At 48.5% G+C, this 14,343-nt stretch overlaps 2 protein-coding genes across 2 annotated transcripts; both read left to right on the top strand.

Moving 5' to 3' along the window:
• The first annotated feature begins 3,633 nt into the window (after positions 1-3,633).
• Positions 3,634-8,587, top strand: LOC311319877 (schwannomin-interacting protein 1). Its single transcript, XM_084451507.1, has 7 exons — positions 3,634-3,946; positions 4,452-4,768; positions 5,665-5,792; positions 6,025-6,118; positions 6,280-6,429; positions 6,905-7,022; positions 7,241-8,587. The coding sequence occupies exons 2-7, from the start codon at positions 4,499-4,501 to the stop codon at positions 7,339-7,341; spliced, it is 861 nt and encodes a 286-aa protein (XP_084307633.1). The 5' UTR covers positions 3,634-3,946; positions 4,452-4,498; the 3' UTR covers positions 7,342-8,587.
• A 1,936-nt stretch (positions 8,588-10,523) lies between these two features.
• On the top strand, positions 10,524-11,864 carry LOC311319974 (P2Y purinoceptor 3; the record flags this gene model as incomplete). Its single annotated transcript, XM_084451608.1, has 1 exon — positions 10,524-11,864. The coding sequence occupies one exon, from the start codon at positions 10,524-10,526 to the stop codon at positions 11,862-11,864; it is 1,341 nt and encodes a 446-aa protein (XP_084307734.1).
• Between the last annotated feature and the right edge of the window lie 2,479 nt (positions 11,865-14,343).

Below are 14,343 nucleotides of genomic sequence, written 5' to 3' on the forward strand. Positions count from 1 at the left end.
TCCATGTGCCCACTGTATCTGTCTGTCTGTCTGTCTGTCTGTCTGTCTGTGATGTCATATTTATTTGAACTCGACACTGTGGAAGGGATCTGAATCAAGCTTTGTGATTGGTCAGTGGGTCTTCCAGCAAGTATTATGATTGGTTTTATCAACCGGGCATGTAAACTCCTATTTATGACTGGAGTAGAGTAGTCAAGCTTTAAATGAAAAAAAAAGTAACTTATATTATTGAAAATAATTTAAAAAGTGAAAGACTATCTGTAAGTATTTAGATACTATGGTTTGACTGACAAAGAATGCATGTGAGAATGACTGTGTGAGTGCTCAGATGGATGAGTGACAGCTGCTCAAGCACCTCTTGTCCAATAAGAGGGTCTGCTTACCCCCGACCCTCTCCTCCAATGAAATCCCTTTGTGCATGTCCCGAGCACCCGCCCACTGTATCCTACCGATTCTGACTGTTATTTCTCTGTAAAAAAAAATATACCTACAGTAGTACTGACATGTATTTTGACTACTATGATAATTATTATTATTACGATTATCATTATCATAAAATTTAGATTACATTTGATGTTAGCAATAATACAAGACATTGATAACTATATATATTTTATATTTATGCAGTGCATTTGCAATGATGATGATGATGATGATGATGATGATGGTGATGGGTTAAGCATTATAGCATAGATAATGAATGGCTATGCTTGGTCGAAGCAATATTATACATATATAAATATATATATATACAGAGTGCCATATTTGATTTTACTGTTATTGTTGTTTTCTTGTTTTTCTCTTGTTTGTTTTCCAACCCGTCGGTGCTCAGCCCCACCATGCGTTACGGTCGCTAGAACTTTAACTCTGAAGGCTTCTGTCGCTTGTGTAGATCCATGAATGCCAGCTTTGTCTTCTCGCAGTCAAAATAAAGACACCTCGCTGCTTATATGTCACCATGGCTACCCAGTCTGTTCTGTGTGTGTGTTGTGTGTTTCTGTCTGTCTACCACTCACTCTCTTTCTCTCTCTCTCGCTCTCTCTCTCTCTCTCTCCACACAAACACACACACTCTCCACTCACTCTGACTTTCTCACTGTCATTATGTGTGTTTCTTTGTTTGTTTGTATGGTTGCATATGTGATTCAGATTCATATTTTTATTTGTCACATATAGTACAGTGTACACTGTACAATTCACAGTGAAATGCTACTGCTGGCAAATACTTATAAATTACACAAAAACAATACAAAATAAAGGCATTGATTTATAAATATAAATAATCCTTGGGGGTGGGGGGGGTATACTGCCATCATTAACACTATATACACTAGACATACTAACATTATATACACTAGATAAAGTGACCCTATATACATTACATAGTGTCATTCAGGTGCCGCCATGAGGGGGCGGTGCCCTTTCCCTGACCGTAGCAGAGAGAACAGTCTGGGTGGCTGGGGGTCCTTCAGGATTCTCTTGGCCTTGGTCTTGCACCTCTTGGTGTAGATGTCATCGAGGTGAGGGAGTGGCCCCCCTAAGGTACTTTCGGCTGACCGTACCACTCTCTGAAGGGCCTTGCTGTTACCATACTAGGCGGGGATGTTCCCAGTGAGAGTGGTCTCAAATCGTGGATGAGTAGAAGCTCCGTCGAATCTCGTGGGACGCTATGAATTTCCTCAGTTGTCTGAGGTGGTTCAGTCTCTCACTTGCTTCCCTCACCACAGTGTCTATGTGTGTTGACCATGTCAGATCCTCGGTGATCTGGACGCCAAGATACTTAAAACTGTTCACTCTCTCTACAAGGGGTCCCATGGATATTTAAAGGGTTGTAGTTCCTCGCCTGTTTCATCCCAAAAGTCTACCAGCATCTCCTTTGTCTTGCTGGCATTCAGATGGAGGTTGTTGTTCTACGTCAGGTGCTTCACCTCCCTCCAGACAGGCCCCCTCTCACCATTAATGGAGATCAGGCCTACCACAGCTGTATCGTCAGCAAACCTAATGAGGGAATTGGGGTTAACGGTGGCTACACAGTTGTGTAGGTACAGTGAGTACAGTCAGACGCATTCTCGAGGGGGCTTCCGTGTTGATGGTGAGGGAGAATGCCAGCCTTCACCACCTGGGGTCTGCCTGTCAGAAAGTCCAGGATTCACCTACAGAGGGCGCTGTTTCACCTCAGGTCCTTGAGCTGGGTGACGAGTTTGGAGGGAGTTATGGTGCTATAAACTGAACTGTAGGCAATGAACAGCAGTCTCACATAATTCAACACTTTCCCCTTGTTTTGTCTAGGTGGGATAGGGCAGTGTGGAGGATGTGGGCAATTGCATCCCCTTTTGGATCTGTTGGGTCGGTATGCGAACTGTAGAGGGTCAAGTGTGCTGGGCAGTGAGAAGCATGTAGTCATTGATCAGCTTCTCGGACCCTTTCGTCACCACGGAGGTGGGAGCTACCGGGCGGTAGTCATTGAGGCAGGCTGGTCTTGGCTTCTCGTAAAAAGTGTTGAGGCTGCTCACATTAACATCTCATGAGGAGGATGGAGTCCCTATATAGTCATTCAGTTTCTAATCCTTGCCACACGCTTCTGAGGTCACAACGGAGTATGGCTTAACCCTAGTCAAAGTCCTAGTATGAGTGAACCATATACATGGTTAATAACAAACAGATCTTGAATCTATGTGTGTTTATCTGTCAACTGGTTTATCTGTCTTTATACAAACGGCCTTTGGCCTTTAGTCTTAATTATTTAGCCACAAGATGGCGCTGTAAGCTCACAGATTGGAGAAAGGCCTGGCATTAGAGCAGACACACCACACAAAGACACCACAGTGACTCTAATAGGCCCGTATCTATTACAGCAAGAGACCACGCACCATGTGGGTGAGACAAATATGGGACAGTCCCAGGCAACATCATAGATCACCTCCACTACAATGACATGACATTTCACTAGTCCCCTGGAGCAGAGGGAGTGACGGGGACATTATGGGGGACTTAAAGACACGTTTTATTTACTTGTGGTCCAAAAAAATCCATTCATTCCTTGTTTACATATTTGTGGGGAAATCAGTTTTACTTCTAAGGAAAAACACATCACAAAATCAGGTGTAGGACCTACTTTTAAGCATATTAAATCTGATATTTGACCATGGAGGACATTATAGTAGTTTAACTGTAGGCTGTTTAGAGAACATTGCACCTACTTGCAGCTAGCAGCGATTTGTTTGTGAATGTGCTTGTGTGGAATCCAAGGGCCATATATCAGACGCCTGTAAAGACTTGTTGGCGTGCGACTCCTTGCCTAAATACGACTGCAACAAAGAAACTTCCCACTGAGTAACCAAACTTGTTTGGTTTAGGCTAGTCTACTAAAGATAATGTGGACTACCGTTCATTTAAAATAGTTTTCTAATCAATCAGATTGCTTGAGTCATCCAATCAAGGAGTTTTCTTTTTCCCGTTTGAATTTCAGCAGTCCACTGAAAACATTGAAATTGGACACCTGGCAATTTGCGTTCCTTCTCTTCTCTCTAGCCATCTTTTCCCTCCACCCCTACTCTTCCCCTACAGAAAAACCGTGAAATTCCTCAAGTTTGGGGAGCTTTTGTTCGATTGTTTGACGCGAGAACGAATGGATTTTCTGCTGTGTGACAGCCTACTAGCCCGGTAACCCGTCTAAACCTTCTTTACGGCCTGCAACTAATAAGAATTTAAAACTTTAGCCCGCTCGCGTCGTTACAGTTATATTCGCTAGTCAGTTCCAGAGAAACCCTTCGAAAAGAAACACGGAATGAAAAGACGGCTGGAAAGGAAGGAGGGAGAGAAGGAAGGAGACTAACGGACAGTTGGAAGAGTTGCTCAAGGAAGAGAAAGTTATGTGGGCACAAACTGTTCTCCCAGTCTGACAGCGCAAGAAATTGATTCTCTATTTCGAATCCCTGGGGATATCGGTAAGTGTCAAAAAAAAGTATCGAGTTACACAATTGATCAATCACAAGTTGACAAGCCGAAATCCTTGTGTAGCTGTGTGTGTAGGCCTAGTAACAAACATTTTTGGCCTGGCTGTTTTGCTCAGAATTATTATTTGTAGCCTAGAAGAAACACACAGGCATGAAAATACTTGTTATTTTCCATTTTGATTCAATTAGCCTGTTTCTGAACACACTTTCTAGCTCCATGTATACTTGCTCCATGTATACTTACAATCCAACCCTGTTGATATGAAATTCACCAACCCTGTTGTTGAATTTGTAAGCCTGATCCAAATTCAGCCTGGATTTGAACAAAAACGTGGGCCTATGGCACCTTTGCATCTTCACACTTCATAGAATAGTTTTAAAGCTTATATAAATGCTTAGTTACGAGTATATCACCAGTTACTGTATGATCGCTATGCATTTGTTTAGTGTTCAAATAGGCTACTGTATATACAAATAACATGCCTCTGACACACAGCAAGGAAACCCTCCTTCCCTGGTATACTGTCCCTTCTGAAGTGAGAGATGGAGGGAGAGAAGGAGAGAGAGAGAGAGCGAGGAGAGGAGAAAGAGAGCGACGAAACAGAGGAGGAGGAGAAGGAGAGTGACGAGGCCGAGGAGGAAGAGGAGGAGGAGGAAGAAGAGGGGGAGGAGGACGCCGAAGGCGCCGCGCTGGTCTGGCAGGAGAACTACGGCGAGGATGACCTGGGGCTACCCATCATGCACTGGGAGGCCCTGAGCTTGCGCATCGCGGAGCTGGAGAAGCAGGAGGAGGAGAGGAAGGAGAGGGCGAAGGTGAGGGGTCAGAGGTGAAGGGTCAGAGGTGAACTGAAGGCTGCCTGTGGCACAGAGGGACAACAGGTGTTTGCTGACGTGACTTTGTTGGTTAGTTAGTTCCCACAACAACAAATGTTTAACACCTGGGAGATCCATTATACTCTTTACTACTATGGCTATTAATACTACAGTACTAATACTGCTACTACTACTATTACCACTACTAATACTACAATACTGCTACTACAACTACTACTATTACCACTACTAATAGTAATAGTGGTATTATTAGCAGTGGTACTACTACTGATACTATATTGCCACTACTACAGTACTACTAATACTACTACTATTACTACAGCTAATGCTAGTATGGATAGTAAAGTAGCACACGCAGCACTGCATTGCATTTTGTCTATAGTTTATCCCAACTGATGCCGGGGTCACACTGAAGGATTTTTAAAAATCCTAACCGATTTCGAAATCAGGTTGCATCACGCGCAGGAGAATCTTAACAGATGTTCTTTTCTCGAGTCTCAGACATGCACGCACACGCTACAAGATTTGAGGGTAACGTCTCATCACACACTGCAGGATATTACTGTGCCCGAGGGAGCAACGAACCACTGGTCTTGCTCGTCAAGTAGTGACGTAATAATCTAAATCTAATCAAACGTGTGTGATATTATCAGGGCGGCCCCGATGGGCCTGCGAGCCAGACGAGAGGTATACGATTAGATCTGTAAACCCCTCACATTATTACAAGATAATCTGGACCGAACGTCGGTACCGACCAACATTCCAGACCAGATTTCTCCTCCGGTCGCCGGGAGGGGGGTGAATCGGGGGGATCAAATCGGCCCTAAGGCCCCGTGGTTGAGCCGGGCATAAGACGAGGTTCTCTCCCTCCGTAGTCCTCCACCCTGGAGCGAGGGAAGACGCCGGTGGGCTGGACGGAGGAGAGGGAGCGGGCGAGGAGCCGGGGCACCTGGGACGACGGCGAGGAGGACTGCGGCAGCCGCGTGTCGGCTCTCACCTCCCGGTAGGGTTTGTCTGAAAGTGTGTGTGTGTGTGTGGAGGGGGGGGGGAGTTGATTTTGCGCTTTCGGGACCACCCGAGTGCTTGGATTGTACCGGGTGACGTGAATGAAGCGCACGCCTCTGCTTCAGTGCTTGTCAACGCCTGTATTGTGTGTGACGCTCTCTTTCTCTCTCTCTCTCTCTCTCTCTCCTTTTCTCTCTCGTGTCTTCGGTCTCTTCAAAACCCTTCCTCAGTCTCCAGACTCAGACGAACCTACAGCTGTGCTTCATCAACAACAGTGAGAGTGAGGAAGAGGAGGAAGAGGAGGAGAAGAATAACAGCAGAAAGGTATGGGGCAAATACCCACAAGCCCTCGATTTCTCTCACTTACACACTCGTATTCTCTCTCTCTCTCTCTCTCTCTCTCTCTCTCTCTCTCTCTCTCTCTCACACACACACACACACACGAACCGACGGCCCCTCACTCATCGTTGCGTTGTCGCCTCCAGACCTCCAAGGTGACCGGGAAGAAGGGCACGGTGCAGGTGCCCCAGGCCCCGCCCCCACCCAAAAAGAGCAAGTCGTCAGGCTTCAAGTTCGAGGTCAGGGCCGCACTGGGCGCGCTCAGAGACAAGCTGAGGACCGAGCAGAAGCAGGAGGTGAGCGAGAGAGAGGGAGGGGAGGAGGGGAGGAGAGAGGGGCTTTATTCTGTGTACTATCCAGCTTGATCCAGATGTTATGTAGCCAAGTGATCCTTCTTTCTGTCTCCTCCCCCCCCCCGTCTCTAACTCTTGCCCTCTCTCTCCTCTTATCCCTCTCTCCCCTCCATCCTCATCCCTCACCCTCTCTTCCCCTCCTCCCACCCTCTCTCACTCTCCTCATCCCTCCCTCTCTCTCTCCTGTCACCCCTCTCCCTTCTGTCCCCCCTCCCCTCATCCCTCCCCCTCATTCCCCTCATCCATCCCTCTCTCTCCCCTCATCCCTCCCTCTCTCTCTCCCCTCATCTCTCCCTCTCTCCCCTCATCCCTCCCTCTTTCTCTCCCCTCATCCCTCCCTCTCTCTCCCCTCATCCCTCCCTCATCCCTCCCTCTCTCTCTTCCCTCATCCCTCCCTGCCCCCCCCCCCTGGGTCCAGATCCCAGCCTGTAGCAGCTCCATCCTGAACAGGAGGAGGCAGGAGAGGAGCGACCTGCAGACCTTCAGCCTCAAGGAGCTCACCGCCCTGCGCACCTCCCTTAGCCAGGCGATACAAGGTCAGAGGTCACGCACAAACCGGCAGGCAAACACAGACACGCACACACACACACACACACACACACACTGCATGCATTGAATATTATTTTATCTCGTATCCAGACTGAACTAAACTAAATCAAATGTTTTTGTTTACAAGCTGTGGTATACCGGCCAAAAATGGTCTCTCACCTGTGTGTGTGTGTGTGTGTGTGTGTGTGTTTCCTCCTCCACCCAGACCTGAGTTCGGAGCTGGTCGGCCGCCTGCTGACCCGAGACCAGCTCAGGACGGAGCAGGACGCCATGCTGCTGGAGGTACAGGACATGACCTCACTCTGACCTCACTCTGACCCTCGGCCTATCGGACGCCCCCCACCCCCCCGCCAACGGGCCCTCGCCCCATGTCCGTGAGCGCGGGGCCCGGCGCGGACGTCACAGCAGATTGCCATGACAATGGAACACTGCCACTTTAGCGAACACTCACTGTGAAGAAGAGACTGCATCACTCCGGAAAAAAGAGACTTCTGAAATGATTCTATTGCACAGAGCTTTTGTTTATTTTAAAGTTTTTCGTTGTTTTTTTTAGTTTTTAAAAGGGAACAAAACTGGCATATACAGGGATAATCACCAGGCTGCTCTCACCGCCCGTAGAACAGTCTAATCTAACTCTTAACGCCAGCTCCGTCCGCTTATTTGAGTGACTTTTAATCACTTTGTTGGGAAATACATATCGCTGTCTTCTCCTGCATGTTTTACTTGATATATGATCAGTGTGGAGGCAATCATAGCTTGGGACATTACTAACCAAACCTATTAAGGCCTATTATAGGCCCTGTCTAAAAATACATCGGCCTAGGCATTTGTCTACATGTAAAGGATTGGATAGGCATGAGTAAAATGTTATCCGCTCAGCCTTTTATCCTCTGACAAAGTAAATGGGATAATCTCCATCTTACTTATACCTATCGAGTTCTCTCAAATCCTCTGTCGATGGGTTTGTTGCTTGTGTTTACTAATCTGGATCCGGACAGAATCCTGTGATCTCAGACCGGTACTGGGTCCAGTCATGAAGACGGAAATCAGATTCAAATAGTATTTTAAAATCTTCTCAAATACACTTGATGCTTTACTTTTCCTTGAGTGTCAGGTGAGTATGGTTTTCAAGTGTTGGGACCAGCCCATTGGCTCCGTTGTACCATGCAAGACCAAGAAAGCACACATAGGTGTATGAAATGATTTTGACTAGTACTCGGGAATAGAATAGACGCCGACTAGAACCCGCACACTCCTGTGTTGTAAACACAGAGCCGCCCCTAGAAAAGGTTCCTCACCGCATTGCCATGGCTACCCTGCGTGGAAGACATTACACGCTGTTGTGTCATTAAACAATTTGACCGTTTTCTATGGGAGCAAGCGGCACTGTGTGGGCTCACATGCGAGAGGGGATCATCACACACACACACACACATACAGTACATACCGTACATACTCTCTTACACACACACACACGCAGTGTGTATCACAGACAAACACACTCTCCCCGACATACTGTACATGATCATGTTAGACATTGTTGTTTGATGGTTCCTCTGGCAGCCTTATTGAAGTTGAATAAACAGTTCAAGCGAACTACATGTGTGTTTAGCTCTACTTTGTATGCATGTATGTTTGTATGTATTTGGGACGGCCTTTTCCTGACCGGTATGGAAGTGGATCATGTGCATGTTCCGTGTGTTTGTGTGTGTGGTATATGTTTGTGTGTGCATGTTCTTGTGTGTTTGTGTGTGTGGTATATGTTTGTGTATGCATGTCCTTGTGTGTTTGTGTGTGTGGTATATGTTTGTGTATGCATGTCCTTGTGTGTTTGTGTGTACGGATGCATGTGCGTGTCGTGTGTCTCCCGAGCCTGGTTGGAGTTTGCCTTCACCAAATGCCTTGCTCAGCACAGAGGGAGGAGAGGAGAGAGAGAGAGAGAGGTGGGAGGGGCCGGAGTCTCCGACCACAGACACCTTGTCGACGGGATGATCCCTGACCAGCCTCAAACGGCGAACGACTGAAGGTGACTCCTCTTTCTGGGAGCGGAGGGGGGCTTTCCGAGGGAACGGGTTCGAGGATTTGAGAAACATCTCTGGCATTTCAGCCTCTCCGGTCATCTTGCTCTCCGGTTTGTGAAGCTGTCGGTTTTATTGACCCCCAAGTTGCAAGTTTTGTCTCTTTCGAACATTGGGTTCCGTTCCCCCCTGACCGTGAGAGAGGGACGACCTGAGCGCCTCGGACCAACAGGTGAGCCGTTTCATTCCGTTACCGTACGGCAACACACACACAGCTGTAGTGATCCAGGTATTTATGTGCTCCTAGGTGCACTAGCGTTTATTACTGCCGATCTGTTCCACTGCTGCTAATCTGTTCTATATTTACCATCAGAGAGAGGTCCTAGCCGGGGGAAAGAGACCTTATGTTTCTCATGATCTATCAAAGATGCACACTGACCAGGGAAAACGCTTAAATTAGATTCAATAGGATTATGAAAGCTGCAAATATCCATCCAATCCTCAGTGGGCTTTAATGTGGTTCATGATTTGGATGCCTAGTTAATGATTTTATTTAATGCCTAGTTGTGTTCTGAGGGGAAAAAAACTTCCCTCTTGCTGGTGATCCCTTATTTACCTGAATCCTCCATATATGTGAAGGGATGACAAACCTGTGTGTGTGTCTAGCATGGATGGATGGAGGGATGACGGACAGGCAGTGAGGGATGACAGTCACTGGGCGCATGCGAGGAACTGGACCATGAGAGAGAGGGGGGGGGGGGGCGCGTGCAGGCCCAAAAGAACTCCACTTCCTTGCTGGAAGACGGCGGCCCGACGCCCGCGGTCCGCTCGCCATTCGTAGGGGCCGGCGGCGATCGCTCACTCGCGCAAGATAAACGGAGAGGCTCGGCTCCATCCGTCCGTCCGTCCGTTAACTTGAAAGGAGGGCAGCTGTGGAGTGGAGGGGGGGGGGGGGGGGCGCGTGGACAAAAGGGGGACGGCAGGGAAGGATGGATGGGTAGATGGAGGGGAAGTGTGTGGTTACTGATTGCAGAGTTAATGGAGTGAGAAGGGTCTGAGTCAGCGGCAATCGGCGGTCTCTGGTACACAGCTGGGGGGGGGGGGGGGGGGTTAGGGGAGGGAGGGGGTGAGGGGGGTGGGGGCTCATCCGCCACTGCCTCTTGGATGAAAGAGAGAAAATTGGACAACATTATGGACATACACCCAGTCCAGACCAGAATTATTTGATTGACACGGGGCACGAACCACAGAGTAAACGTCTAATAAACAAATGAAACCATCGCTTTGACTCCTCCCTCTCTCCCTATCCTTCAGGTAAACGGACGCCGAGGACCTGAACGCGCCCGGAACCTGAGCCCGGACAGGAGAACGTTCCGAGAGAGCTCCGCCGGAGGGTTCCGGAAGGAACCGAGGGATGGGAACATGAGACGAGACGCGCGTCCGCCGCCACGGTAACGCCAGCGCTCAGCCATGACGACCGCGGGGCCCGGAGGCTCGGACGCCGGCGACACCGCCGCCGCCGGCAACGCCCTGGCCCCCCTCAACGCCTCCTTCTCCTCCTACCCCCTCCTCCCCCCATCCTGCAGCATCGACGAGTCCTACAAGTACATCTTCCTCCCCATCTGCTACTCCTTCACCTTCGTCTTCAGCATCTCGCTCAACTCCGTCGTGCTCTACCGCTCGTTCCGCCGCACCAAGCGCTGGAACGCCTCGCTCATCTACATGGTCAACCTGGCGTCCACTGACTTCATGTACGGCCTGTCGCTGCCCTTCCTGGTGGCCAGCTACGTGATGCGCGACCGCTGGGTGTTCGGCGACTTCATGTGCCGCCTGGTGCGCTTCCTGTTCTACTTCAACCTCTACTGCTCCATCTTCTTCCTCACCTGCATCTCCGTGCACCGCTACCTTGGCATCTGCCACCCCATGCGCACCATCACCCTCGAGACCAAGAGAGCCGTGAAGGGCACCTGCGTGCTGGTGTGGGGCGTGGTCTTCGCCCTGACGTGCCCCATCTTCCGCTTCGCCCAGACGGGACATGTGACCCGGGAGGTGGGCGGCGGCGGGGAGGCGGCGGACGGCGACTACGGCGGCGCCGTGGAGGCCTACCAGAACTGCTGGGACGACGCCATCGACAGCGAGTTCCCGGACTACGTGCCGTACGGCATCGTCCTCCACCTGCTGGGCTTCTTCCTGCCGTTCTCCATCATCGCCTGGTGCTACTCGCACGTGGTCCTCACCATCTTCAGGACCCTGAGGTCGCACGGCCCCCCCGCCGCCGCCAACGCCGCCCGGCAGGGAGGGGCTTCCGGGGGACGAGGGAGCAGGATGGGGACGACGGCCGGAGGAGGGAGGGAGGGGATGTACTCCGTCGTCGTTGGCACCCGCTCGCCGTACGCCCACCGGCGCCGCAAATCCATCAAGACCATCGTCACCATCACGCTGCTCTTCGCGCTCTGCTTCTTCCCCTTCCACGTGACGCGCACCATCTTCCTGGTCCTCAAGGTGACCAAGGGGGTCCCGTGTCACACCATGACCATGGTCTCCATGTGCTACAAGATCACCCGGCCGCTGGCCTCGTTCAACGCCTGGCTCAACGCCCTCCTCTACTTCCTCACCAAGGACAAGTCCGCCCCCTGTTGCCGGCCGCCCGACGACGGCAACGGCGCCGCTGCGGGCGCCCGCCACGGCGGCCACCACCACAAACACGGCCTACTGTGGCCGCTGAGGATGATGGGAAGGGCGGGGGACGAGGAGGAAGGGGCGGAGGCAGAGGAGGTCAACAGGGACGCCACGCGTGGCGGAATGAGCTGACTGTGTAATGCGGACGTCTGGACGAACGGACCCGAGAGTGTCCTCGCAAAACGCCGCACGCACAGTAGCACCTCTGCCGAGCAACAGGGTCCCCCCTCCCCCCGACCACCAAACGCTGACGTGCGTAAACGCCTGTGTGTGTGTGTGTGTGTGTGTGTGTGTGTGTGTGTGTGTTTGTGTGGAACGCCGGGTTAACCATCAATGTTGGTATGCTGTGTGCTGATTGGATGACGACACAACCTCAAACGGAAGTCTGTCTTGTTATTTGAGTGGTTTTGAAGGCGGATGTTTTACCTCAGGTTGATGGACATGACATACATGTTTCACTCAGATGTGATTATATTAACCTCTTTTTTCTTTGATGTTGACACATTTCTTCATATATATGAATATATATTTTCCAAAATGGCTGCCATATATTCCTAAATCGCGGTAGTACAATTAGGAAATCTCCACCCTCCTCCATCCTACCCCTGCCCTGATGCATGTTTCAATGGCACACACACACACACACACACACATACACGCAATTGTAGATGTTTCCCGGTTGAGTCCTCTAACGGCCCTTGATGACAGTGTGTATATTTCCTGTTTATCTTGTTACTGCCATGTTGACCATGTGTGAAATACCTACAGGATTAAACATGTTTAATGTAAACCCATAGTCCTGTGTGGTTTGGCTCTGTACGTGCGGTTTGACTTTGTGTGTGTGTGTGTGTGTGTGTGTGTGTGTGTGTGTGTGTGTGTGTGTGTGTGTGTGTGTGTGTGTGTGTGTGTGTGTGTGTGTGTGTGTGTGACTAATAGTCATGCTTTTGTAAACAAAGTGGATTAGCAATAATGTTAATAATCTCCCTATTCACCTGAAGACAACCCAAAGGTCAACTACCTAGCTAATGTACACACACACACGCAGGGTGGTAAAAATAGAAGATCTACACCTCCGGGAAATCCAGTCATTCACAAAAACAATGTCCCCCCCTCCTGGGGACCGGCAGGTCGCTGTAAGTAATAGGCCATTGTGATGTCACAGGTACTCAGAGCTCTGGGTGATGGACCTGCGTTCTGTCCTTCCGCTGCTGGCGCTCTGATGAGGCAGCCCGTGGACCATGAAGACTTCCATCTCCAAAAATTGTTGTTGCCCTTTAGTTCTCAGTTGCCCCCAGGGTGAATGATTAATCCTCGTTGTTGTATAAGACCCTTTCTGCTGTATTGATGGAAAGTCTCTACTACATAAACAAACAGTTTGTTAGCACACTTTTCAGGAAACGTTGTTGATTTTACACTTAAGTGTAGGTTATTATTACAGAATCTATTAGGGAATACAGCAGGCAGGGCTGGTAGGCTGGCAACTGTCTCTTGTTTTGTGTGAATGTGTGTGTGTGAGTGTGTTCTTTTTTTAAAAGAAAAAAGAAAAACAACTATCATGGTTGGATGCGAAGATATTTATTGTCCATCATCACACTGAAGCATCTAGAAACAAGAGTAGGCCTATGTAACATGCGGTGTCCGAATGAAAGATGAAAGATTCTCATTCCGTTTTGGAAGCAAGTTAGCTGTAAATATCCACCAATATACATCTAAATTGAATAAACTATATTACCTAAGATGATTGTAGAATAGGCTACTCACACTTGTTGGTGTAAGATTAAACAGATATTCTGTTATAAAATAGGCCTATATAAAAAGGATCAGTTAACAAACTCTTCTATTACTAATGCCATACTACAGGGGGCGACAAATCCTTCCTTTTCTGCGTTCCCGGTTTAGAAATTCAAAACACAACCGAATGTATCATCTCCCGTCCTGCACTACGACTGGAACAATCTTTGACGGTTATTACTGAATAATTACACAAAAATTAAATAAAAATCACAGGAGCCATTTTGTGCGAAAACAACTACCAATATGGATTAGGCTATCGTATACGCACAATATGCATATTGTGAAAAATTATAATTCAACCTTTGGAATTTATATTTATTTTTTTTCCTCTGCCTCGTGTCACCAGTGTTAGTAGAGCCGCTGAGAGGAGACGTTGGCGCCATTTTCAAACTTTTCCTTGACAGAGAATGAGAGTCGGGTTGAAAAACATTTTTTAGTGAATTTATTTGACATTTTTCTAATGCAATTAGACGGGGAATATTTTCGAAATAATTGTTATTTTTCATTGCGCGAGGACATTTTACCCAAGGTAAGCACTTTTAACGTGTATGTAGATATTTAGCTGCTATAACAGTGTTTTTAACAAGTTTCATGATTCATGTTCTGAATAGATTCTTGTTAATGTCAGCCATTATGTGCCAGCTGTGTGTTCTTCTTATTTCATTCATTTTATCCAGTACCACTTTATCCTGTTAGATAACATCACAAGAGCTTGCCAGTCGACCGGCTGAACTTACTTGAATTGAATAATGTTATTAGGCTAAATTAGGATGATGCAATTTGAGCTATGCAACAAAGTTGCAGTCCTTGTTTGATG

The sequence above is a fragment of the Borostomias antarcticus genome (assembly GCF_949987555.1).
Source record: "Borostomias antarcticus genome assembly, chromosome: 17".
NCBI lineage: Eukaryota > Metazoa > Chordata > Actinopteri > Stomiiformes > Stomiidae > Borostomias > Borostomias antarcticus.